The 25,276-nt window shown below is 39.1% G+C and overlaps 1 protein-coding gene across 1 annotated transcript in view; it reads left to right on the forward strand.

Moving 5' to 3' along the window:
* The window catches only part of OSBPL10 (oxysterol binding protein like 10), a 187,123-nt gene that overhangs the window by 148,679 nt on the left and 13,168 nt on the right, over nucleotides 1–25,276 (forward strand). Inside the window, exons 7-8 of the mRNA XM_038388596.2 lie at nucleotides 4,322–4,468; nucleotides 15,237–15,720. Of these exons, the coding sequence (XP_038244524.1) occupies nucleotides 4,322–4,468; nucleotides 15,237–15,720 (631 nt within the window). The remainder of the gene's footprint in view (nucleotides 1–4,321; nucleotides 4,469–15,236; nucleotides 15,721–25,276) is intronic.

Raw genomic sequence — 25,276 nt, forward strand, 5'->3', positions numbered from 1 at the left:
GTGTTGTCAGATTATGTGCTAACATACTGAAACTGAATTTGTCAATCATGCATTAGTTGATTAGGGGTGGGTGGGTGGGTGATCATGCTATACATTTTTCTGAGTGGAGAAAAGTGGTTGTTTTGCCCTTTCAAAAGCTTCCACAGCTGTTAAGATTACAGCTCACAAGGTTTGGTGTTTTATATAATGTTTTCTAGCTGGAGTAGTTACAAAGAACCTTTTTAATTGCTCTGTGTTCTAGTGGTGTTTCACTAGATGAAATTAACATAACTAATTTGAGTTCAGAGATTTTCTAGTAATGGTTTATACTGGAGGACAGCTGTTGAAACATGCATTCAATTAAAAAAAAAAAAAAAAGCCTGATCCAAATCATGGAAACATCTATACATAATAGTGACTAGCCTGTAGAATATTGATAAATAAGTCCTGCTTTGTGTATGTTAATATTGTAAGCCACATGAGCGTTTTTTGGCTCTAATATGATTATAGACTGTCTTCTGAGCAAATTGTTTTAAAACCCAATTCTGTGTACAATAAAAGAACAAGCAGAATGTCAGTTTTTTCTCTTTTGCTTGGAATGTTTAGACTTTGCTGTAAAAATCATCACAGCCTGTCTTTTGTAATTCTTTAAAATTATTTGATTTGTATAATAGAGCAACTGTTACTGCAGCAGTGATATTCTTTTTTTACAAAATTAAATATATACAAGACACAGCTACACACCAGAGTTAGCAGTAAAGAACCATTGGTGCTGCCTCAAGAAATGTGAACTGTCTTGTAAATTTTTCAGCAATATAAACAAACAAACAAAAAAAGAACTTGTAAAAGCAAACCCAAATAATTCATGTCCTGGCCCTGAAGCTTGTTACACTCTGGCTCTGATGAACCAAGGGGAGTGAATTCCATATTAAAAGAATTGAGTTAAATAATTACCACCCAGATGTAGTTTATTAATATATTGCAATTTAAGAGGCAAGAAAGTGTTATGTTTTGTTGCAGAATTTACTATACTCCAACCCCCCACCACACACACACACACACACACACACACACACACACACACGAGTCTCTATATACTTTGAAGGGAAGTGGCATACTTTTTATACATGATACAGTTCTGTGGTGACCTAGAATCCTATTTTCGACGTCTCATACTCAAGGAATATTTCCAACACACCTCTGACCAACATATTAACCCACAGAGACCTTCCTGCCAACACTACAAAAAGAAGGATTCTGGGTGGACTCCTCCTGAAGGTCGAAACAGCAGCCTGGATTTCTACATAGACTGCTTCCGCCGACGTGCACGAGCTGAAATTGTGGAAAAGCAGCATCGCTTACCCCATAACCTCAGCCATGCAGAACACAGTGCCATCCACAGCCTCAGAAACAACTCTGACATCATAATCAAAAAGGCTGACAAAGGAGGTGCTGTCGTTATCATGAATAGGTCGGAGTATGAACAAGAGGCTACTAGGCAGCTCTCCAACACCACTTTCTACAAGCCATTACCCTCTGATCCCACTGAGAGTTACCAAAAGAAACTACAGCATTTGCTCAAGAAACTCCCTGAAAAAGCACAAGAACAAATCCGCACAGACACACCCCTGGAGCCCCGACCTGGGGTATTCTATCTGCTACCCAAGATCCATAAACCTGGAAATCCTGGACGCCCCATCATCTCAGGCATTGGCACCCTGACAGCAGGATTGTCTGGCTATGTAGACTCCCTCCTCAGGCCCTTCGTTACCAGCACTCCCAGCTATCTTCGAGACACCACCGATTTCCTGAGGAAACTACAGTCCATTGGTGATCTTCCTAAAAACACCATCCTAGCCACTACGGATGTAGAAGCCCTCTACACCAACATTCCACACAAAGATGGACTACAAGCCGTCAGGAACAGTATCCCCGATACTGTCACGGCTAACCTGGTGGCAGAACTTTGTGACTTTGTCCTGACCCATAACTATTTCACATTTGGTGACAATGTATACCTTCAAATCAGCGGCACTGCGATGGGTACCCGCATGGCCCCACAGTATGCCAACATTTTTATGGCTGACTTAGAACAACGCTTCCTCAGCTCTCGTCCCCTAATGCCCCTACTCTACTTGCGCTACATTGATGACATCTTCATCATCTGGACCCATGGAAACGAAGCTCTTGAGGAATTCCACCATGATTTCAACAATTTCCATCCCACCATCAACCTCAGCCTGGACCAGTCCACAGAAGAGATCCACTTCCTGGACACTACACTGCTAATAAGCGATGGTCACATAAACACCACCCTATATCGGAAACCTACTGACCGCTATTCCTACCTACATGCCTCTAGCTTTCATCCAGATCATACCACTCGATCCATTGTCTACAGCCAAGCGCTACGATATAACCGCATTTGCTCCAACCCCTCAGACAGAGACAAACACCTACAAGATCTCTATCATGCATTCCTACAACTACAATACCCACCTGCTGAAGTGAAGAAACAGATTGACAGAGCCAGAAGAGTACCCAGAAGTCACCTACTACAGGACAGGCCCAACAAAGAAAACAACAGAACGCCACTAGCCATCACCTTCAGCCCCCAACTAAAACCTCTCCAACGCATCATCAAGGATCTACAACCTATCCTGAAGGACGAGCCATCGCTCTCTCAGATCTTGGGAGATAGACCAGTCCTTGCTTACAGACAGCCCCCCAATCTGAAGCAAATACTCACCAGCAACCACACACCACACAACAGAACCACTAACCCAGGAACCTATCCTTGCAACAAAGCCCATTGCCAACTCTGTCCACATATCTATTCAGGGGATACCATCATAGGGCCTAATCACATCAGCCACACTATCAGAGGCTCGTTCACCTGCGCATCTACCAATGTGATATATGCCATCATGTGCCAGCAATGCCCCTCTGCCATGTACATTGGCCAAACTGGACAGTCTCTACGTAAAAGAATGAATGGACACACATCAGACGTCAAGAATTATAACATTCAAAAACCAGTTGGAGAACACTTCAATCTCTCTGGTCACTCGATCACAGACCTAAGAGTGGCTATACTTCAACAAAAAAGCTTCAAAAACAGACTCCAACGAGAGACTGCTGAATTGGAATTAATTTGCAAACTGGATACAATTAACTTAGGCTTGAATAGAGACTGGGAATGGATGAGTCATTACACAAAATAAAACTATTTCCCCATGGTATTTCTCCCCCCCCCACCCCACCCTCCACTGTTCCTCTGATATTCTTGTTAACTGCTGGAATTAGCCTACCTGCTTGTCACCATGGAAGGTTTTCCTCCTTCCCCCCCCCTGCTGTGGGTGATGGCTTATCTTAAGTGATCACTCTCCTTACAGTGTGTATGATAAACCCATTGTTTCATGTTCTCTGTGTGTGTGTATATAAATCTCTCCTCTGTTTTTTCCACCAAATGCATCCGATGAAGTGAGCTGTAGCTCACGAAAGCTTATGCTCTAATAAATTTGTTAGTCTCTAAGGTGCCACAAGTACTCCTTTTCTTTTTGCGAATACAGACTAACACGGCTGCTACTCTGAAACCTGTCATACTTCTTCTGTTTTTTTTAATCCTTAACTGATATCTGGAAAATGGGCAGATATATTATTGCTCCTCTGTCTTGAACACAGACAAGCTAAATGTTGAACACCATGCCACGAATTCATAGCACTGCAATGAGCAGAAAAATTCACATTAATGTATATACTTCTGATTAGACTCCAATTTACCTCCATTATAGAAAGTTCTTGACTACAAGGGTCAAATTAGCATTGAAAAGCATTTCATTCAAAATTTACTTGATCCATGATTTCCAGAGTAGAGCAATTGGGATGAATGAGGGGAAGAATCATGTGAAGTTAGTCCTTAATATTATGATTTCTTAAGATATTTATTTACATGAGTGGTTTAGTAAATTGAAACTCTCTTGAGGATACTGATTCTCAACCGTGCTTGTTACTTAATAGATAAAGAAAAGAACAAGCTTCTGGAGGGGAAGGCATTTTGCTTTTGTATACCTGTATCAGAACTTCACACAATGTGCCCCTGTTGCTGACTGGAACTACTGCAGTACAAATACTATATAATAATTTATAAATTAATACTTGCTAATAATCGCCGTTGTTGCCACTGAAACATCAAAGTTGTGATACAGCCTTAAGTGGATTTTTGTAAGGGGGCCTCCTGGGTGCTCTGAGCTGTCCCCATTTTTAAGCATGCATAAGTATGTGACATATGTTGCTACTTATTTATCCAGTTGGTGATGCTTGGTGATTGTTTTCATTTTAGCATTCAGCTCCTGAGTTGATCCTGGTTGAAGATGAGATGACAGATACCGAAGATAATGAAGAGGAGGATTTAGGAGTCATGGAAGATCAGCGTAGCATAATTCTTCATCTCATATCACAGCTCAAACTTGGCATGGATCTAACAAGGGTAGGCACATGACATCTTTATATATTTTTTTTTAAGTTGCGCATTCTTCCTTACTAAATCAGTTCTTCCTCCCAAACTATTTTGTTTCAGATCCCAACCTATTCTGCAAACTCTTAAGCAATAGTTTTCATAGATTTGCTGCTTTTCAAAAGTGTGGTCCCATCCCCGGGCAGTATGGAGGGTGATCAGCTTTCTTAAGCAGGCTTTTCATGTCAAATGACAGCCGCAGGAGCTGCAGAAACGAAGGAGAGGAAAAGGTTTGTTTGGTTGTAGGCAGTGGTGGAGGAGCTTTACAGATTTGTATTTGTCTTAGAAAATTACTCTACTGTGGGTTTCAAAACAAGACCTCGCATTCCATTTGGGACAGTGACAGTTTAATCCAAATGAATCTGGAATTGTGGTATAATGTTTCCACAGGGCAGCTCACAGTTTCATTTGACCAAATCTTTTAGTCCCATTATAGTTATCAGGAGCAGAATAGAGGCCATGATAAAATTTCTGTCTTGCTCTTTAAGGCCCTCATTTTGTAAACACTTACACACACATCCTTAACTATGTTCATAGATGCTGGAACTAGTGGTGCTGGGGGTGCGGGAGCACCCCCTGGTTTGAAATGGCTTACATCATATGCAGGGTTTACAATTTTGTTTAATGGCTGTCAGTCCACCTACTATAAAAATTGTTCCAGCACCTATGACTGTGGTGTGAGTAGACTCATTGGACTTGGTATGATTGCTCATGTGAGTAAAGTTTCTCACTTGCATAAATGTTTGCAAGGCCAGGGTCTTTATCGCGTTTTCTTACCGTTCATTCAGGGCAAAATCTTACGTTCTTTGTACATTCAAAACACCCATGAAAGCAGTGAGTTTATTGGTTGTGCAAGAAATGCAGGATTAGGCCCATAGTCAGTTTCATTTCACCTGCTTTTAAAAAGACAACATGAACACTGGGAGTTAAAGGCTTTCAATTTAAGGAACAAGGAAGATGGGTTTAATTAGTACTTTGGTATCCGATACCTTTGGATCACATGAAAACTTCAGGCAATTTAGTATAACAAAATTATGGCTGGTCAGGACAAAACTACTCTTCATGTTAGTCCTATTACAAAAGATTACATCTGTGTATTTCTTTGTTCTGAAACCATTCAAATAAATGATGTATATAAAATATAAAGGAATCTTGTTGTAGAGGTTTCACCTGAGAGATTTTCTGCAAGCCCCTGCAGAGTTGGAAAATTTGTAGATAGTGTGAAAATGAGAACTTCCTTCCGTTAATAATTTTGTATTCCACTCTCTAGTGATTTTATCTCTTGTGAATACATAGGCTTTGAGAGGATTTTTTTTCCCTAATGGCATGGAGTGCCCTTACAGAAAGCTGCTTTGTTGTTGTTGCTGTTATTGTCAAAGAAGTGAAACAAGTAAAATGAATTTATTCTGACTTGTTTCCTCCACAAATAAAAGCAGTATGGGAAGATCAGAGAGTTGTCTGTATGGTAGAGTAATTATGAAAGAGCTCTTCTCAGGGGCATGTGGATATACAATAAAGCTTTGCTTTGCTTTCCTTTTGATCTTAGAAACGAAATTTTATTTTACCTTATATTATTTTTCTCTGAAATAAAGGATTTGCCCAGTGTGGTCCCTCCTCTCCTCATATACTTGCATATATACCTTCTTCTCCTAAAATGGTTGAAATAATAAGACAAAATAATATGAAAATGACAACTTTAAGGTTAAACAGTCCTTTAATCCATTGCAAAAATAATATCAGATACCTGTACTGCAGGTAATGTTTATTTCTGAGTGCAACCAAATTTCACCACTTCATTTCTGTATTACTTCTATTGTCATTTCTTAGAGGTGAGAGAAACACCCAGGCCTGCATACTATTTGTATTTTTGTTTGTTCGTTAGTTTTTGCATTCTTCAGCCTCTTAGGGCTCTTCAACTTTAGTGGTCTGGTATAAATACTGTAACATTTCTATCCTGAATTCAGAACGTTAAACTAGATCTAGAAGCTTTATAGACCTTCATCATTAACACCTTCTATTTTGCAAACCATTTTCTACTTTTGGTAACCTATGTGACTTTTATCACCCGACAAAAACACCTGAGGAGCAATAAAACTATTTCAGTCTAATATATCAAACTATCTTTGAGCTTCTTCGAGATGGTGATGGGGGATTTCTTTTTAAATTTCCAGTCCCTTCGCTGTCTGTGTGCTGCCACACGCAACCCCCAAATACAAAAAGTATGAATGAGAGGAACATTAAATTGAGTCTATAGCAAGTGAAACATTAATATCTTGTTTTCTGATCAATCACTTCTCATCCAATGTGGGAATCAGATTTTTCCCCCCAAAGGATGATAATTTGTTAGGCTGTGAGTGTGTGTTGTTTGAACAATGTAAATATTCCTAAGTGTGCAAAAATAAATAAAAAAGATTACAAGAATCTATACTCTGACCCTGATCTCCGATCACATTGACAAAAAATTACAGAGGGCTTTGTGAACTTTGGAGCACAGATGAATGGCATCTGAGCCTAATATTGGCAAATTGTTAGAGTGTGAGTGTGTATATAGATGTTTATGCTGAATGAAGAATAAGAAACTTATTTAGCCAGATCAGGTTCATTTTTAGTGTGAATGATGCATGAACGCAAATAGTAAGAGTATCAGTCAGACCACTGTATTACCATGGGCACATGCCACTTTTCTAACCATTTGGGAATTTTTAAAAAAGTACTTACTGGTTGGTTGGTTTTATTTATTTTTAAAAATTGTCTAGATTGCTGACTGATACAGGGAGGCAACCTTTAGTCTGTATAGAAACAAAGCCTAGTTTATTTGGTGACAGTACTTATTTCATTTTTAACCGTTCCTCTAAAAGTCAAATCCCAGATAACTTTGATACTGGTCAGCTCTTGGGTCTGCAGGAGCTAGCTGTGACAGAGAGGATGTTAAAATCAAAAGATATTTGAAATGACTTCAGTTTAGTTTTAAGTGTTTTTGAATTTCTCAGTGACTACTCCACCAGGGCTTTTTCTTCAGTTGCTTTCATAAAGTAGAAATTGTTGTACGATACATACGTGGCCGAAGAGTGCTCTTCTGAGCACTTAGTGGCAATTGCTCCTGAAAGACTTTATCATAAAATTCATGAGCCATATAAAAGAAAACAGCATCTTTTCCCTTTCCTAAGGACTGGTTTCTTATGTTGGCATATTAGCATTGGTTACATACAAACTGACTCAAGTTTCCTAAGGAGATAAGAGCAGCACTTAAATGTTGCAGAGGTGCTCGCTGCTGGAAGGAGATGTGCTGCCACATTTCATATTGAAGGATTATATTGCACTTGCTATTTTGACTTGACATCACGGATTTCATCAGGTTTTGCTAGAGCAGGCTCCTGCACTCACGTGGACTTCCACAGCAGTCAGAGGCGCCGCGTGTGAGTCCATGGCTCTGCATTAATAGATCACAGTGTAGCATTAAGGCTTTAGCTGGATCAAGTTTTTAGGCTGCACTTTAACGTGCTTTTTAAAGTAGATTTATTGTGCAAATTTTTGAAATTTGTTCATTCTTTGGCTTTTAATGAAATTACTATTAGCCTAATACTTTTTCAGCAGCCATTTCTGTCCTCTAATTTGGATAGCTGGGTTATTGGTCTCACACATTCCATCAGACAGATCAATTGGGACAACTTTGGGCACTATTTCTGAGGTGCCTGGTATCCTCCCCTCTCTTCCCAGGTTTTTTGCTATCCTAGAAGTAAATGGCTGACAACATATATACCAACAAAGTCATGCCATAACCCAGAAGAGAAGAAATAAATCCATTCATCAGAAATGGACATGGTAGTTTGTTTTCCCATGTTACAAAACTTTTTGCTTATTTTTCAAATTACATCTGGCTTGAAAGCAGATGTGCCCTATTTTTACTCCCACAATGATGTCTTTGAATAGTAGAATGCTTCTGTCCCTCTTAAAACAGTGAATTGTCATCTCAGAGGGAAGTGGCTCTGTCAGATACTCCCTTCCCCCTTCAGTAGAATGGCAGCCCAACTCTCTTGCCTCACAGCAAAGTGGATAAGTATAAATCATGTTAATTTAAAAAACTCCGATTTTTATTTAAAGCAAATGGTTTAATATTAATTAAATATAGGCTTTTAAAAAATCTATTTAAAATTAAATTTGAAATTATGGCAATTTATGTTAAGGCCTAAATGTATTATAATCTGTACAAATCATTTAAATGAAAAAAATATTAATCTGTACATGTTTGCTTAGAAGTTTTAAAGAAAGTCATACCACGGAACTAGGAGATGTCACTGGCTAAGCACCTGGAACCAGAGTATGCTGAAGTGTTAAACCAGTTTTGACAGTAGTAACTTTTCCTGTAGGCACAGAGAATGCTTTCTTGTCCGTCTGTACCGAAAGGAGGACAGGAGACACCTGATACGGTTTTAATCAGGTTGCAACTTTATTATTAGATGTCTGGGACTACCCAGCAGATAAAAGTATACTGTGCAAGTAACCCCATGATCATTTCAATAACTACCTTGGGGTTTATGCCAGCCTCCCTTTTTTCCATCTTGGTCCCCAGCCAACCCATGTGGTTACGGGGGTTAAGTTGGGCTATAAAGGAATGGGGAGGTTGGCTCCTGCCATGCCAGTCACAGGAGCTCTGAACACCCTCCCACCACCTCATCCGCCCCTGTTCTGCTCCTTTAACAAGCATCTCCTTTTTAAGTCCTTCACTAAGCCATTTATCTAGTCACTGTATCCCTTCTCTAGGGAGTTCCTGCCCTGGACAGCTGCCCAACACTTACTAAATGAGTTGCGACATCATAGTCTAATTCCCTTCCCTATTCACTATAGCAAAGTCCTCCCTGAACCGGCTGTGGGGAAGGTGAACCTCCCCGCCCCCACACTTCACTTGGGCCAATCTAATGGTGTGGGAAAAATTCCTTCCCAGCCCCCTGAGGACGGAGCGGGTAGCATGATGTCCACAGCAGGACCTGACCAAACCTGGTATTTTGCCACTTCCAGGGGAAGTGGGGATGGGGGCTGCTCCACTTGGTCAGGGGAAAAGGGGCTTCTCCTGCCAGGCTTGCCCCTTTTCAACTCCCCAGCCCTTCCAGTCTCTGCGGATGAGTCAGTGTTGCCATGCTTACCCACTCCCTTTTCCAGTGGCTTCTGAGCCCCTCTCTTATCCCCACAGCCGTAAAGCACTATTCCCCTTATCCTGGCAAGCTGGGCAATGCCCCCCAGGCTTAAGATGCGGTGCGCTCATTCATTTCAGTTTATTCAATGACTTCAACTCAATGACTAGTTTGTCATAAGTTAAGAAACCAATTGGCAGTAGAAAAAGCAATGTTTGTTTTCATCTTCCAGTCTGTGAATGAAAACCAGGTGTGAGAGGATTGGATCTACTAGTTCCAAAATCTTGAAGGAGATCCTGACCAGAAACAATCGGTTCAATTCATTAACTGCAGATAATACTGCCTTTGTTTAATAAATCAGTTTTAAATGCAAAATGTTTTGCAAATCTTTTGATAAACTTTTTTTCTTTATGTATCCAGCATATTTAAGGTAGTTTTATTTAACTAATAAAAAGCTGTCTTTTCTCCATTTGTAACTGAATTTGAATTTCTATTTAAATAGAGCATGGCACAAATAAGAAGAGAAGCATTGATTACCATTTTCTAACATAATTGTCTAAAGAAAGAATCTAAATAATTAAAGTTAAGCTATGTAATTGCTTAAATAAATATATGTAGTATTCTTCTGGTTAGGGGAAAAAAGCAGCAAATTTAGCGTAAATGCTATTTTTAGTTGTAAATCAATGTTTTTATTGTTAACAACCAATGAGAATCAACCTTTATTTAGGAAAATAACTAAAAAGTACAAATGCAAAATAAGATTAAAATTGATTATTTAAATTAATGTTTTCAGTGTTATAGCCATGTTGGTCTTAATATATTTAAGATACAATGTGGATGAGGTAATGCATTTTATTGGACCAACTTCTGTAGGGGTGAGAGACATGCTTCTGAGCATGGGTGGCAGGTAAAGCTAGCCCCCTGCCTGCCTCTTCCAGCCAATACCCCACTCCCAGTCAACACTCAGGCCCTGCCCCCGCTCACTCTCCCCCCTCCAAGATTGGGGCTATAGCAGAAGGAGATTTTTCAGGGGCCCCAAATCTCACACTGCCCCTTTGCCCCTGACAGCATGAGATTTGGGGAGGCTTAGCCTCCCCTGGCCTCCATTACCTGCTGCTTATGCTTTTGAGCTTACACGGAGCTCTTCTTCAGGGTCTGGGAAGATCTAGCCCAGACCTGAAGAAGGGCTCTGTGTGAGCTCAAAAGCTTGTCTCTCACCAACAGAAGTTGGTCCAATAAAAGATATTACCTTACCCACCTTATCTACTTAAATTAAGGTTTTCTGCTTGCTGATTTTAAATCATCATTTTGATTTAAATCAGTACACTCTGCCCCCACAGCAAACAGTGGCAAAGGAAATAAATACTTCTGGTTCTAAGAAGTCACACACTTACTTTCTCCAACTGGCACTTGGATCTAGTGGCGGTTTGAAACAAATCTTTTAAAGGATTATGGTCATGGCTACCCTGAAATTGCATTAAGTGTAGGTGGGTTCATAAAATCCTGTAGAGGCAGATTGTAATTCTATTCTGAGTCCGTCCACTCTTCCCCCATCCTCAAGGAGGAAAGCAGAACACCTATTAGACTGCTTTCTTCCAATTGTGAAATCCCACAATTCCCACAAGAACTGCCCTTCCTCTAGAGCTTTGACTAGTGGATTCTTTAGTGCAGACGATTTATGCTACCTGAGCATGCAATCCACAAAGGTACTCATTCTATTTAAATTTATTTGCAATTTTTTATTTGTCAGGGTTCCCCAAAGTGAAAAAAGAAGAGACAGCCTTACCCTTTTGTACGGATACAAAAATGTCTGGAGTGCCATGGATGGCTCCAGTTACAAGTGTAAATAGTCTCATTTCTAATTCTGTACAAATTTCTGGGCAGTGCATTATGTTAAGATGTGGAATTGTCTCCCAGGAAAGGGGAGAAAACTGTCGCTTTAGTTAGCGTATGGATAACTACTATATATAGAAAATGTTCCTGCATTGGCAGGGAGATACAGTAGTTTTTTCACAACTCCTATATGTTTCTGTGGAAAAACTGTATAAACTGGCTAATTTCTGAGAATGAGGGTCAACTCCAAAAATTGATCAGAATCTTTTGGACCGTTTATATTGGTGCATGGTAGTGTTAAATACAAAAGTATACAGTATATAGTTTCAATGTTCAAGAGAACATTGTACAGATATTTTTTCTTGAAAGTTGCATAGATTTAAAATCCAATTAAATCACAGTGAAAGCTCAAAAACTTGAATCATTTTCCGCTGCAGAGATTTCATTTTTGAAACTATTTAGTTATTTTGTTGTTAGCTGTGGAGCCTTGTTGGTTATATGAGAATTTAAATCTTTTCTTGTAAACTGCTGGGTGTCTTTTAAGTTATAAGTTTGAGTTAGAATTCTCTCTCTCAAATTTTTTAATCAGCAGTTGAAATTGCAATGAAAGCATTGAGTATTTTTAATGCCTATTTAAGCAGTTATGCGGGCAGCTGGCTCCAGAGGATAAATCCAGCAGTAGAGAACATGGAAATGAACCCCAGGATGTTGACAAGCAAGCTCGGAGGATGAAATCTTTTCAGCTTTAAAATGTAATCACAAAATCAGCAACATCTTAAATGTGTTCCTCCATTTCCTCCCACTCTCCAACCCCTCCAACCCCTGATTTGTGAAAATAAATGTTGTTCTTGTCAGAAGCGGCCACTTGGGCAAAAGGGAAGAATTGGTTTACCCCGATCTGAAGCAAATACTCACCAGCAACCACACACCACACAACAGAACCACTAACCCAGGAACCTATCCTTGCAACAAAGCCCGTTGCCAACTCTGTCCACATATCTATTCAGGGGACACCATCATAGGGCCTAATCACATCAGCCACACTATCAGAGGCTCGTTCACCTGCGCATCTACCAATGTGATATATGCCATCATGTGCCAGCAATGCCCCTCTGCCATGTACATTGGTCAAACTGGACAGTCTCTACGTAAAAGAATAAATGGACACAAATCAGACGTCAAGAATTATAACATTCAAAAACCAGTCGGAGAACACTTCAATCTCTCCAGTCACTCGATTACAGACCTGAGGGTGGCTATCCTTCAACAAAAAAACTTCAAAAACAGACTCCAATGAGAGACTGCTGAATTGGAATTAATTTGCAAACTGGATACAATTAACTTAGGCTTGAATAGAGACTGGGAATGGATGAGTCATTGCACAAAGTAAAACTATTTCCTCATGTTATTTCTCCCCCCCACCCCACCCCACCCCCCACTGTTCCTCAGATGTTCTTGTTAACTGCTGGAAATGGCCTACCTTGCTTGTCACCATGAAAGGTTTTCCTCCTTCCCCCCCCCCCCCCGCTGCTGGTGATGGCTCATCTTAAGTGATCACTCTCCTTACAGTGTGTATGATAAAACCCATTGTTTCATGTTCTCTGTGTGTGTATATAAATCTCCCCTCTGTATTTTCCACCAAATGCATCCGATGAAGTGAGCTGTAGCTCACGAAAGCTTATGCTCAAATAAATTTGTTAGTCTCTAAGCTGCCACAAGTACTCCTTTTTCTTTTTACCAAAAGGATGGCTTTGCAGTCCTCCTCTCCTCCTTGAAGTCTACATAATGCATACATTGTTGAACTATCACTAACTTTCTGTGGATGGTAGAACATGAAACCCATTTTTTTTTAAAGGCTATCAACCTCCTTTTGATGCGCACACTTTTTGAGATGTACAGCTAAAGATTTTTTTTATATAATAAATCTAAGTCACTGAAGCAGATAGCAACTGTGATGAATTGCTATTTGAATTATACCAGACAATAAATATTTGGGCTGAAAGTGAATGTTTTAAAATGTTAATTATTTTTCATCTGTGAAACCAGTTTTGATATTGTTTGTGATGATCTTCTCCCACTACTCTTCAAAGCTGGAATCAAACTGAAAAAGCAACAAAAAATCCACCACTATTTGTTTTAGTTATTGAGTTCTTTTGTATATGTAAGCCAATACAATGTAAGGTGTGGGTTATGCAGCTACAGCAGGGCTGCATGCAGAGATCCAAACACATGCAACAGGTTGCAGGATTGTGGCCTAAGTCCAGTAGGAGATGCATTGCTGATAGAGAGTCCCCAAGAGTGTACAGACCCAGAAGAAAAATGTACCATCAGTTCTGCATGATATATTTAAAACAGCCAAAAATGATGAAGGGGTCCATAAAAGATACAGTAGAGCCCACAATATTAATACATTAGCAGAGCCCTTTAAATCAGTGTCGCTATCTCCCTTCTTCTTGGATATGAACAGTAACTTTGCAACAATACCAGTCTCTGCCTGCCTGAATAGCAACCGTTCTGATTCACTTATGAAACACTAAGCAATTGTAGAGTAGCATATGGCAGTATGGGTTTGGGTCATTGAGAGAATCCATTCAAAGAAATATTTGTGGGTTAATTGTAATTTTATAATTTGAATGGAAATAAATACCTGACAACTTCCATTATCTTTACTCACTAAAAAGGCTTAAACTGTGCATTAGTTTGATTTTATAACAGTGAGGGGAGTGGCAAGGTTCCTTATATTCGAGATGGGGATGGTATCACTCTGTCCTTGCCTGATTCTTGGAGCAGGGCAGAAGGATGAACTGAAAAGGGGAGTGATGGAGAAAGGAGGGAACTCAAAGGAGAGGAAAGTTGAAATTCATTTGCCAGAATGAGTGTAGAAAGGAGGCCACAAGTGTATTTTCTTGGGAGTATTCCCAGGGATCATCAATGCTCATCCTACAGCAGCCTGGCTCCTGATTTGCCTGTGACTCCAAACATATTCCTTGTCAGTGATGGTAGATAGTGGAAAAGTGTCTCTCTAAGTGACAAGGACAGATCTGGCACTTCAGTTCACTTTAAGTCATGTAGATAATATATTGTACATCTCCCCTGTTAGCGGTAACTCCTCACTAGTTTCGCTCCTGTGGTCCTGTGTAGAGGAGGAAGACATTATTCTGTGTTCCACAGACCTCTGCTGCTCTTCAGTGCATCGTAATAGTTTTCAGTAAAACTATTTTTAACAAAACAATATTACTCTTTTCAACCAATGTTAATTAGATGCTTTTATGCTCTCACTAACCATTTGGAAACTGGAGAACACTTAGTTATATAAGCATCCTCTGAAATGTTCAGTAGGCTGGGAGCCTCGGAAGTCTGTGTTTGGTTTGTTTTTTTTTGACATTTAATAACAATTCAGCTCAAGTTCGTGTGGTGTTAGAATTAATTTAACTTGTACCAGACTGTTTTCACATTCTCAAACAATGAAGGCTTCTAAGAACAGTGGGTTGTTTATTAGCTGACCAGAGAGAAAGAGGAAATAGCGGATCCATGTCACTTGGTCTGCCATTGAGAACCGTAATGAAATAGGAAGCAGCTTGTACAGTTATCAAGACTGCTAATTTTTCCTTGATTCATTATTTATAATGTATTCCAAGAGAAATTGCTCTCTGGCAGAGGTGGCGGAAACAGCTATCATGAAGCTTGGCTCAGCTAAAATTGCGGTTGTCTTAACTGTTTACTATCGCTGTAGTATAATCATGGGGAATCATACCTGCCTTTGTCTGCTTTGAATACAGGTGGTGCTTCCAACATTTATTTTGGAGAAAAGATCTCTGCTGGAGATGTATGCAAATTTCATGGCGCATCCAGATCTGTTTTTGTCAATTGCAGCTGGAGCCACTCCTGAGGAAAGAATTATTTGCTTTGTGGAATATTATCTAACAGCCTTTCATGAAGGCCGAAAGGGAGCAGTTGCCAAGAAACCCTATAATCCAATAATTGGTGAATCATTTCATTGCTCATGGGATGTACCTAAAGACAAAGTGAAATCATTCAGAACTAACAGTGCCTCTGTAGTTTCTAAGGACCAAACCAAGGAATTTGGCCAGGACCAATCGGAGTGCTACAAGCTGAGGTTTGTAGCTGAACAAGTATCCCATCACCCACCAGTATCATGCTTTTACTGTGAATGCAAGGAGAAGAGAATGTGTGTGAACGCCCATGTATGGACCAAAAGCAAGTTCATGGGAATGTCAATAGGTGTTTCTATGGTAGGTGAAGGTAAGAAATATGCTTTGCTTTATTTTTGGGAGGGTGTTAGTGTCAACACCCCACAGAAAATCATAAATGAAGGAATTTTTTGTTTTTGTTTTTTTAACTTCAGTAAGGTTAAAAGAACAACAACCCTTCATCTTAATCTTGCTATTTGTTGCTTTCATTAATTTTAGATTTAAAATAATGAAACTTGTGTTTGAGAATATTGTCCAGTTTTTATTTAGTTTTAGTATACATATATCTTGTATAATATGTGTACCTTTATTTTTATAAGACTTATTAAAATCTACAGTTGAGAAATTGTCACATTGTACTTGCTAAAATATAATGACAGCTTTACTTAAGTACCTTACGGTAACAATTGTATCAGCTAAACAAATAATCCTCTTTAGAGTTAGTATCTAATTCAGTATGGGAAACTACTGTAAACTGTTTTCAGAAGAATATAGAATAATTGTATATTTTCAGTTAAGCCTTTTCATCTGCTTTTACCTGGCTTCCGTTAGATGAAGAAATACATTTTAAATAAATCTTACTCGGCTATAGTACCTTTTCAATCTTTCTGGCAAGTCGTACAGATGAGGTCACCATCACATTGTATTGTTGGTTTGCGATAGAACCAACATATTTGCTTGTTCAGTAATAAATCCATTGATCAAAATGATTAATAAATATAGAAAACATTATCAAATTGTAAGTCATTAATGTATGCTCTGGATTGACAAGTACCACTTGGATCATTATCATCATTAATGTGGAATCTCCGTAACTGAAGGTTTTTAAGGACAGGTTAGACAAACACCAGGGATCGTCTAGTCAATACTTAGTCCTGCCTTAGTGCAGGGGGCTGAACGAGATGATCTATCGAGATCCCTTCCAGTCCTAAATGTCTATGATTCTATGAGTTATTTAAACAAAAATATGTATTGCAGTATCTTGGTGAATCCTCTTGCTACTCAGGATTATTCTGTTTGTACAGCGCTTAGCATAATGGGGTCCTGGATCACAACTAGAGCTCCTGGGCACTACAGTACTACAAATAATGTTGTCTAAATGTATTTTCTAGTGTTTTGTCCCAGATAAATTTAAAATTATGGTCCTAGTTAAACACCAAGTAGAGGGATAAGGAGAACTAATAACAAATAATTGTTTTTTCTCATCACTGCATTAGGTAAGTATTGCTGAGATATTAAGAAATGTACTAACAAGGTAGATGCAAGTAGTGATGGACTTTGGTAAGTGATTGTCCAAAGAAATTATTAACTAGTGACTTCACAGCTACAATAGGAGTAGCAAAGTATCAGTGAAATAAAGAAAAAAATCAAATAATAGAAAAGTGGTACAATATCCTCTTTCCTAATATTAATACTTTTCAGTAGTTTAGTTATTACAAAATGGAACAGTCTTGAAACAAATGTTACTTTTATGCTTTTAAGACTCTTGGATTCTAAATCCTACAATAATACTTCTGTTTTCACGTTTTTTTTCTGTTTCAGGCCATGTGATACTATTAGGTTGATAGTAAGTGTGAAAATTAAAGACGGGGTTGGGGGTAATAGGTGCCTATGTAAGAAAAAGCTCCAAAAATTGGGACTGTTTCTCTAAAATCGGGACATATGGTCACCCTAAATACTACATCAGACACATTGCTTTTACATTGCAACATATAGGGTAATGGGACTCAGGAAGTGAGTCCCAGAGAAGCTGGGGAGTTAGGTTTCCAATAGCTCGGTAATGGGGTGAAGTAGGGTGGGAGGGTGTGAGTTACTAGAATCAATGGATCTTCAGTGACTGTATTTCTTCATTTTTTCCTTCTGTTATAAATTATTTTTCATAGTGGAAGGGGAGTGTTCAATGAAACTTCAGGCTTGTCTATAAGGGGATGCTCAGGAAAATTAATCTGATTAATTAAAGGTATGACCGTGAAGTGGCTTAGTTAAGCTGCATTAAATCCCTGTGTGGAGACACACTCATTCAGAATTAAAATGTCCTTGAAGTGAATTAAGCTAAACCGAATTAAGGCCATTTTAATTTGCAGGGGTTTAATGCACAGGGGTTTAATACAGTTTAACTAACTGCTTTAAATTCACACCTCTGAGTTAATTTGGATTAACTTTCCTGAGTGTCCCTGTGTAGGCCTTCATTTCTGAATTAAATACTAATGAAAACACCTGTGATAAATCATACAGTAGGTCAAAAGATTTAACCTACTTGCTGTCAGCAAACAGGGTGCTCTCAGGATTTGGGGTGGCTGGCAGGGGACTGTTGAAGTCTCCCAGAAGTTCCAGACTTACAACATTAGGAGGCCACCTGATGTGCTGAGATACTACTGAGTCCACCTGTTATGCTAATTTGGGCACCCTTTTTACCTGTCTTGCTGAGTCAGGCTATTAAGTCTGCTCCACTGCAGAACAAAACAGATGAGGAGATCAGTTCTGGGAAGGCTCATCTTAAGGGACTTGTCACAGCACTCAGGTGTCCACCTCCCTTGGAGTGCAGACCGAAAGATGTATTATGAAATTCGCCGCCTCCCTCAATGTGGAGGAAGGTATGCACAACTTCTTGTCCCCGCATCCCCAGTTAGAAATTACAGAAACTGGGTTTAATAATAAACCAAACAAATTTTATTAACTATAAAAGGCAGATTTTAAGTGGTAAAAGGGGTAACAAACAGCACAAAGCAGATTACTAAACAAATGAATAAAAAATGCAAACTAATCTAGTTTCACTAAGGAAATTGTTTACAAATAGTATTTCTCACCCTAGATATTGTTGCAGGCAGGTTGCAAAGTTTCTGTGGTTCAGCGTTCCAGTTATATTCCTTTTTTCAGACTGGACCCCTGTCTCAATCTGGACTCCCCCCCTGCCTTCCCTTCAGGTGGCTTTTGCAGTCTTTCTTCTTGGGCAGACAGGCCATGGAAAGGAGGAGTCCTGGTTGCCTTCCTCTCTACGTTTAAATAGGATTTACATAAGGTGGGAATCCTTTGTTTCCCAAACTTGACCCCCCTCCCTTCCAGTGGAAAGTTACAAGAAGTCCCAGGTAATGTTTAGTATTGGTTGACAAGACCACCTGACTCTGTAGGATTAAAGCATCCATGAGTCCCTTTCTGCAGTCCATTATCCTCGCTGATGGGACATGAGCCCTGTCTGGCTTTTCCATTGTTGTACCTCAAGTGTTAGCAGTGGGCTTCACCCAAAGTAAAATAGTTGAAAAACGGATACCTAGTCAATGTTCCTAACTTCAGATACAGAAATGATACAGGCATACAAATTGGATAATCATATTCAGTAAATCATAACCTTTCCAATGATATCTCACATAACCCATCTTGCATAAAGTATATCTCAGTTATGTCATATTCATATCATAAGCATATTTTCATAAAGGATATGGAATGAAACATCACATGTGCATTAACAGATATTTTAAAAAGTTATGGAGTGTGTGTGTGTGTGTTGTCCTTGAACTTCTGCTTGACTATCAGGAGTTTTAGATTCTGCAGTATGTTATTGGAAAGATAATTTCCTCTGTATTTTCAATAGGGTCTCAAATTTGACCTATGTCTGTATTTTGAATAGTTTTAAGTTTAATATACAGGTTTCTCCACAGGTACTGAATATACTAAATTTAGAGAAGGTTTTTTTCAGTGTCTGAGAAGCATCTATTTCAGATGAAATAATTTTGCTGTACTTCAAGATTCAGACAGTTGTACAGTAGATAGCAAACATAATCTTGCTATATTTAACAGAACGATTGTATTTCATCCTGTAACTATATTATGACCTGTGCGTTGAAGAACACACAAAACCGGGATGTATTTAACAACCTTGCTTCTGAGCACGTAGTGACTATTTTTGTTGGTGATTGCCGAGAGATTTGTTGCACTGCTGTTGCCTATTTGCATAGTGTATAATGAATTCTTGGAACTATATTGTGTCAGGAATACATTGATAATATTCCCGTGGTTATTGTGAAACCTCTTCCTTGCAGTTCATCACAATAATACTGTTGTGGGGGGCAAGGGTGTTTCATTACTTTTTTAAAAACAAGAATAAGTTAAAGAAGAAGAATATGGAAATACAGAAGCTTCTTTATGAATTTAAATAATTGTGAGGTTTAATGACATAAGGTCCCTTCATACAAATGCTGTAGATCAGTATTTTGACTCTACAACATCCAGTCTGGAGATGACAAAGGCCATTCAGTGGTGTGGTGGTGGTTTTTTTGTCTTGTTTCTTTGTTCCATGTAAATATCAACCAGATGAGTCGAACACATGGAGTGATAAAAATCAGCATGCAAGAGGTGATGTTGTTGGAAATCCATGTGCACAGTTGATTTCTGTCGTATCCCATCATCTCTGAATGTGGTTTACAAGTGAAATGAGGTATCTCAGCTTTCACCTAGAAAGTGCTTTACCTGATGAAACCATTGTACAGTGTAGACAGTTTAGCAGTTTCCTTACCTAAAAGGTCATTCTGAATGAGAGTAGCAGAGGTTCCTTGCAAATAAAAATTGGTGTTTCCACAATGCTACGCTCTGATGGTTAATAACTGATGTTTTAATGGAAAGAAAAAAGAGGATGTGTTGAAATAGAATGGCATTGAGATTTAAATTTACAAGGATAGGGGGAGCAAAAGTAACCATTTCTTACATTATACAGTTTTATATGTTGCAAAGAGCCACCAAAACAGACATTGCGGTGGGCAGAAAATCTTTGCATATTTTAGTGAAAAGGCAATGTTTAATACATGTCTAGCATAGAACCATTGAGATTCCTTTCTTACTGTGATGTATTGTTTTGTTGCAAGACAGCAAAATTCATGAAGATGCAGAATTCATAGCCCTGTGAATTAGGTTTAATGGTTAATTTTACAAAGAATATAGAGTTGAAACTTCTGTTGTGGGTTGTATGTTTCTTTCTTTTACATGATCGGATGGCTGCTGACTTTTAAAAAAAAATGGTGTGTATATTTTTAGGTGATACTTTAAAAATTGGAAAGGAAGCTTTAAAGCTTGTGAAGGATTTGGTACGAGCGATGTTGCACCTTTTTCTGAGGGAATGCTGATAATAGCAGTGAATGAATAATCTGTTGTGGATTTTGCAGCTCATGAAATGCATACTTCCATGGGAGCAAATTACTCTTAATTTAGCAGGATGGTGGGGCTTTTGTAGTTAAATGTTTCAGATAGCTGGAATTAGCTTAAAATTAGTAGTAGTTTAGCAGTAGTAGTAATAATTTTGTATTTACAATATATTTTATCCAAGGATTTCAAAGCTCTTTCCTTTTTCCATCTAGCCCAATGTCCTGTTTTTTGACAGCGGCCATGGCCAGTCCTTCAAAGGGAAGGAACAGAACAGGGTAATTTTTGAGTGATCCATTTCCTGTCATCCAGTCCCAGCTTCTGGCAGTCAGAATCTTAGGGACGCCCGGACAAGGGGTTGCGTCTCTGACCTTTTTGGCTAATTGCCATTGATGGACCTATCCTCCATTAACTTATCTAATTCTTTCTTGAACCCAGTTATACTTTTGCCCTTCACAACATCTCGTGGCAACGAGTTCCACAGGTTGACTGTGTGTTGTTTGTTTTAAATTTGTTGTCTGCTAATTTCATCAGATGACCCATATTTCTTGTGTTATGTAAAGGGGTAAATAACACCACCTTATTCACTTTCTCCACACCATTCATGATCTTATAGATCTCTCTCAGATCTCCTCTTAGTTGTCTCTTTTCTAAATTGAACAATCCCACTCTTGTTAATCTCTCCTCATATGGAAGCTGTTCCATACCTTAATCATTTTTGTTGGCCTTCTCTGTGCTTTTTCCAATTCTAATATATTTTAGATAGAGCTCCTCAAGGATTGTCAAACAAACAATGTAGCACAAATGATTTAAACACTCATGAGACCATAGGAGTGAGATTCTAATGTGCCACTATTTCATGATTTCACTGTCTAAATCATTGAAGCTGTTGATGTACTGCAGCCATCTATGCCTTAATCAGAACAAACATTTAGTCTCCGTCGAACAGATGTGATGAATAACACAGATGAAGTGTGAGGAGCCTGTTACATTAGGAAACTGCTCTAGGCCATCGATGACCCCGAATGATTTGTTGTTCATATTGATCCCTGAACAATCAGAGGAAAGCATTATATTGCACATGTCTCTTCTGCAGTTAATTATTGCACTATTGACCTAGCATCTCATCTGTGTATTTTATCAATACGTATTGAAGGAAAATCAGTTCACAAAGTACAGCATCAGAAGGGGATTGGCAGGAGAGGGACTCAAGGGCTGGAAGAGACCTCAAGAGGTCATGTAGTCCATCCCCCCAACCCCATACTGAGGATCAAGCATACCTAGACTATCCCTGACAGGTGTTTTTCTAACCTGTTTTTAAAAAAAATCTGCCTTGCTACAGATTTTGGTGATTACTTCTTGTCCTTTGGTAGATGTGGAGAATAATTGATCTCTGTTCTCTTCATAACAGCCTTTAATGTATTTTGTGTGCTTTTTAAACCTTTCCTCATAGGTCAAGTTTCCTAACCTTTTATCATTTTTGTAGCTCTCCTCTGGACTCTTTCCACTTTGTCCCACATCCACCCAAAACTGGACACATTACTCCAACAGAGGCCTCACCAGTGCCAAGTAGAATGGGACAATTGTCTCTTGTGTCTTACATACAACACTCCTGTTAATACATCCCAAATTGATATTAGCCTTGTTTTGCACTGCATCACGTTGTTGGCTCATATTCAGTTTGGGTTCCAGTATATCCCCAAAATCCTTTTCAACAGTACTGTCACCTAGCTAGTTGTTACCCATTTTGTATTTGTGCATTGAATTTTTACTTCCTAAGTGAATTTGATTGAATTTCATCTTGTTGATTTCAGACCAATTCTCCAATTTGTTAAGGTCATTTTAAATTCTAATCCTGACCTTCAAAGGAGTTGCAACCTCTCCCAGCTTGGTGTCATCTGCAGATTTTATAAGCATACTCTCCACTCCGTATCCAAGTCATTAGTAAAAAATATTAACTAGTGCTGGACCCAGGATAGACTCGTATGTGATCCCAGTAGATATATCCTCCTTCCAGTTTGACAGCAAACTATTAACTGCTGAGAATGGTTTTTCAACCAGTTGTGCACCCACTTTATAGTAATTTCATCTAGATATTCCTAGATTTTCGTCAGCCAAAAATATATATAGTATCCAGGTCACTTACACATCCTTCCTGTGCTCCTTTTCTACTCTTGCAGTTAATGGGCTAATTTGCTCCTTAGCGCTCCCCAGCAAAGGCTGACCTAGTAATTAGCCACTCCTTCCCTCAGTCAGGCCCTCTCCAGGGGAACTAATTGGATTTGCAGTGACCAGAGTGCTGGTTCAGTTGCTGGTTCTCAGTGCTCTGTCAGAGTCCTTTTGTAGGATGTGATTTGTTCTGCATGGGGATGTTTAGTTAAAGGTTAAGAGACTATCTCTCAGGTTTTATCATATCCAGGAATCTCAGAGCACTCAAGTAACAGTTCTGGAGAGAGATGCCTGACTCAATGCCAACAAAAATTCCTGAGGTTTCCATGTGATCTCCCGAACTTTCATTTTGTCCTCTCATCAGCCCTGGGTTATTGGTGATGGTTGATTGTGTGCGTCAGCACCCAGGAAATGTGCACACATACTGATCTGGGATTATCCCAATCAGATTCTAAAATGGCTACACAGAAAACTCTTAGTACTGTGAGGACTAACAATGTTATCTCCCTAAAGAAGAGCTGTCCCTAGGCAATCACTCATCTGAGAGTTTACATTGACACTACCATAGTTAAAATCTTCCCCATGAAAAAGAGGGCAGTCAGGATGTGTTACATTCATCCTCGGATCAGAGTTTGCGTCAAACTGCTGGGTCTCCTGGCTTTCTGTATAGGGCTAATCCCAGAGACCAGCTTATACAAGAGGAAACTGCAGCAGTTCAGAATGCAATTGTGGAACCATTCTCAGGAAGCAGTGAATGATCAGTATTGTGTATTTTTATTCACGTGTCACAGTTCTGCCAATGGAACAACTGCACTGGTGAAGGCTGGAGAGCCAAGCTGTAGCAGATCCTTCGCTTAGAAAAGAAATTGACCTACATCAGTTTAATGCTATTCACTTTACATTTCTTCTTTTGTGATATGTGCAAAGGAGACTTAGGGGTAAAATTTTCAAAAGGGACTTAGCTGCTTTTGAAATTTTTACCCTTCGACTCCATGGATAGTGTGTTTGAGAACTGTTCTTATAAGTGGCTTCAGGTTTGTATTTCCCAGACTTCTTATTTATTTGTATTCATAATTTTAGCTTCTACTTCTTTTTAAAAAAGGAAACAGAAAGCAAAGCAGTGGGCTATCTGTATCAGCTGCATTAATACTTCTGAGACTAATAAATCCCTCCACCTCTTCTTCCCCGACACTCATTTATTTTGCTTTTATTAGCCAGTGTAAGACTGAAGTAGCTGCATTAAGAAGTGACATACTAACATGATATGCAGAAAACTAGTTATTCTCTGCTCATGAAATGGCTAGTCTTATACAATATTTTAAATTCTAGCTCTTTACTGATGGTGTTTTCTAGCATGGAAACCATTATGGATACTGCCATCAATGGGTGGTACTAAAAATAGCTAGTGTAAATTTTTAAGGACTGAAATTAGTCTACAATGCAGGGGATTGACGTGAAGCAGAACTGTAAGCTAATAATCCTGAAGAAGACTGTATTTGTGCTCAGCACAGCAGACTGAAAGCCCAAATAGGGAGAGGTCCTTTGCAGAATGGGTGAACTGTGAAATGCATATGATTAAATAAGGGAATTATAAAACAGGCATTTCTGAGTGATGGTCATCTTACTGAAAATACACTTATATTGGGAGCTGAGACCACTTCTCCTTCTGCATTAATACAATATGTGTTTCGAGGGATGTAGGCCAAAAAAATTAGTAGGTAAGAGCAAAATTTAAACTACCATGTATTTTTCCTTATTTGTTTGCAACCTTGTAATTTGAAAACTGTCTCTTCGGTGGTGTGAAAAGGGGATAAAGAAAGATATCTTTCAAAATGCCTCAGTGAAAGTATTTTTTTTATTTTAAAATAGCCACCACAGAGTGCTCAGGTGCGTCCCTGCAATAACTAATTAGTGTCAAACTTTGGGACAGGACTGTTGTACACAATGTGATAATCTTTGCCAGTTGGTGGGGTTGGGATCGAACCTAAAAGGCAAAAAAGTGTGTTAGTAAATAAAGCCACTTGCCTGGACAAGGGGGGGGGGGGAGAGACTAAGGCCCAGATCTTCAAAGGTCTTTAGGTGTCTGTTTCCAATGGAAGTTAGGCACTTAATTACCATTGAGGACCTGGGCCTAAATTGCCAATGTTTGGACTCTTATGGGGACAGAAAATAACTGAGGCACTATCACCTGTTGTATGTGAGGCTCCGGCTAATAAAATACCTTTCATTGGTTTACCCTGAAACAGTTTCTCCAATTAAGCAGAATCTGATGAAAATGGGAAGCCAGCCTGGAGTTTTTCAAGTAGTCA

Source organism: Dermochelys coriacea, chromosome 2, assembly GCF_009764565.3.
Source record: "Dermochelys coriacea isolate rDerCor1 chromosome 2, rDerCor1.pri.v4, whole genome shotgun sequence".
Lineage (NCBI taxonomy): Eukaryota > Metazoa > Chordata > Testudines > Dermochelyidae > Dermochelys > Dermochelys coriacea.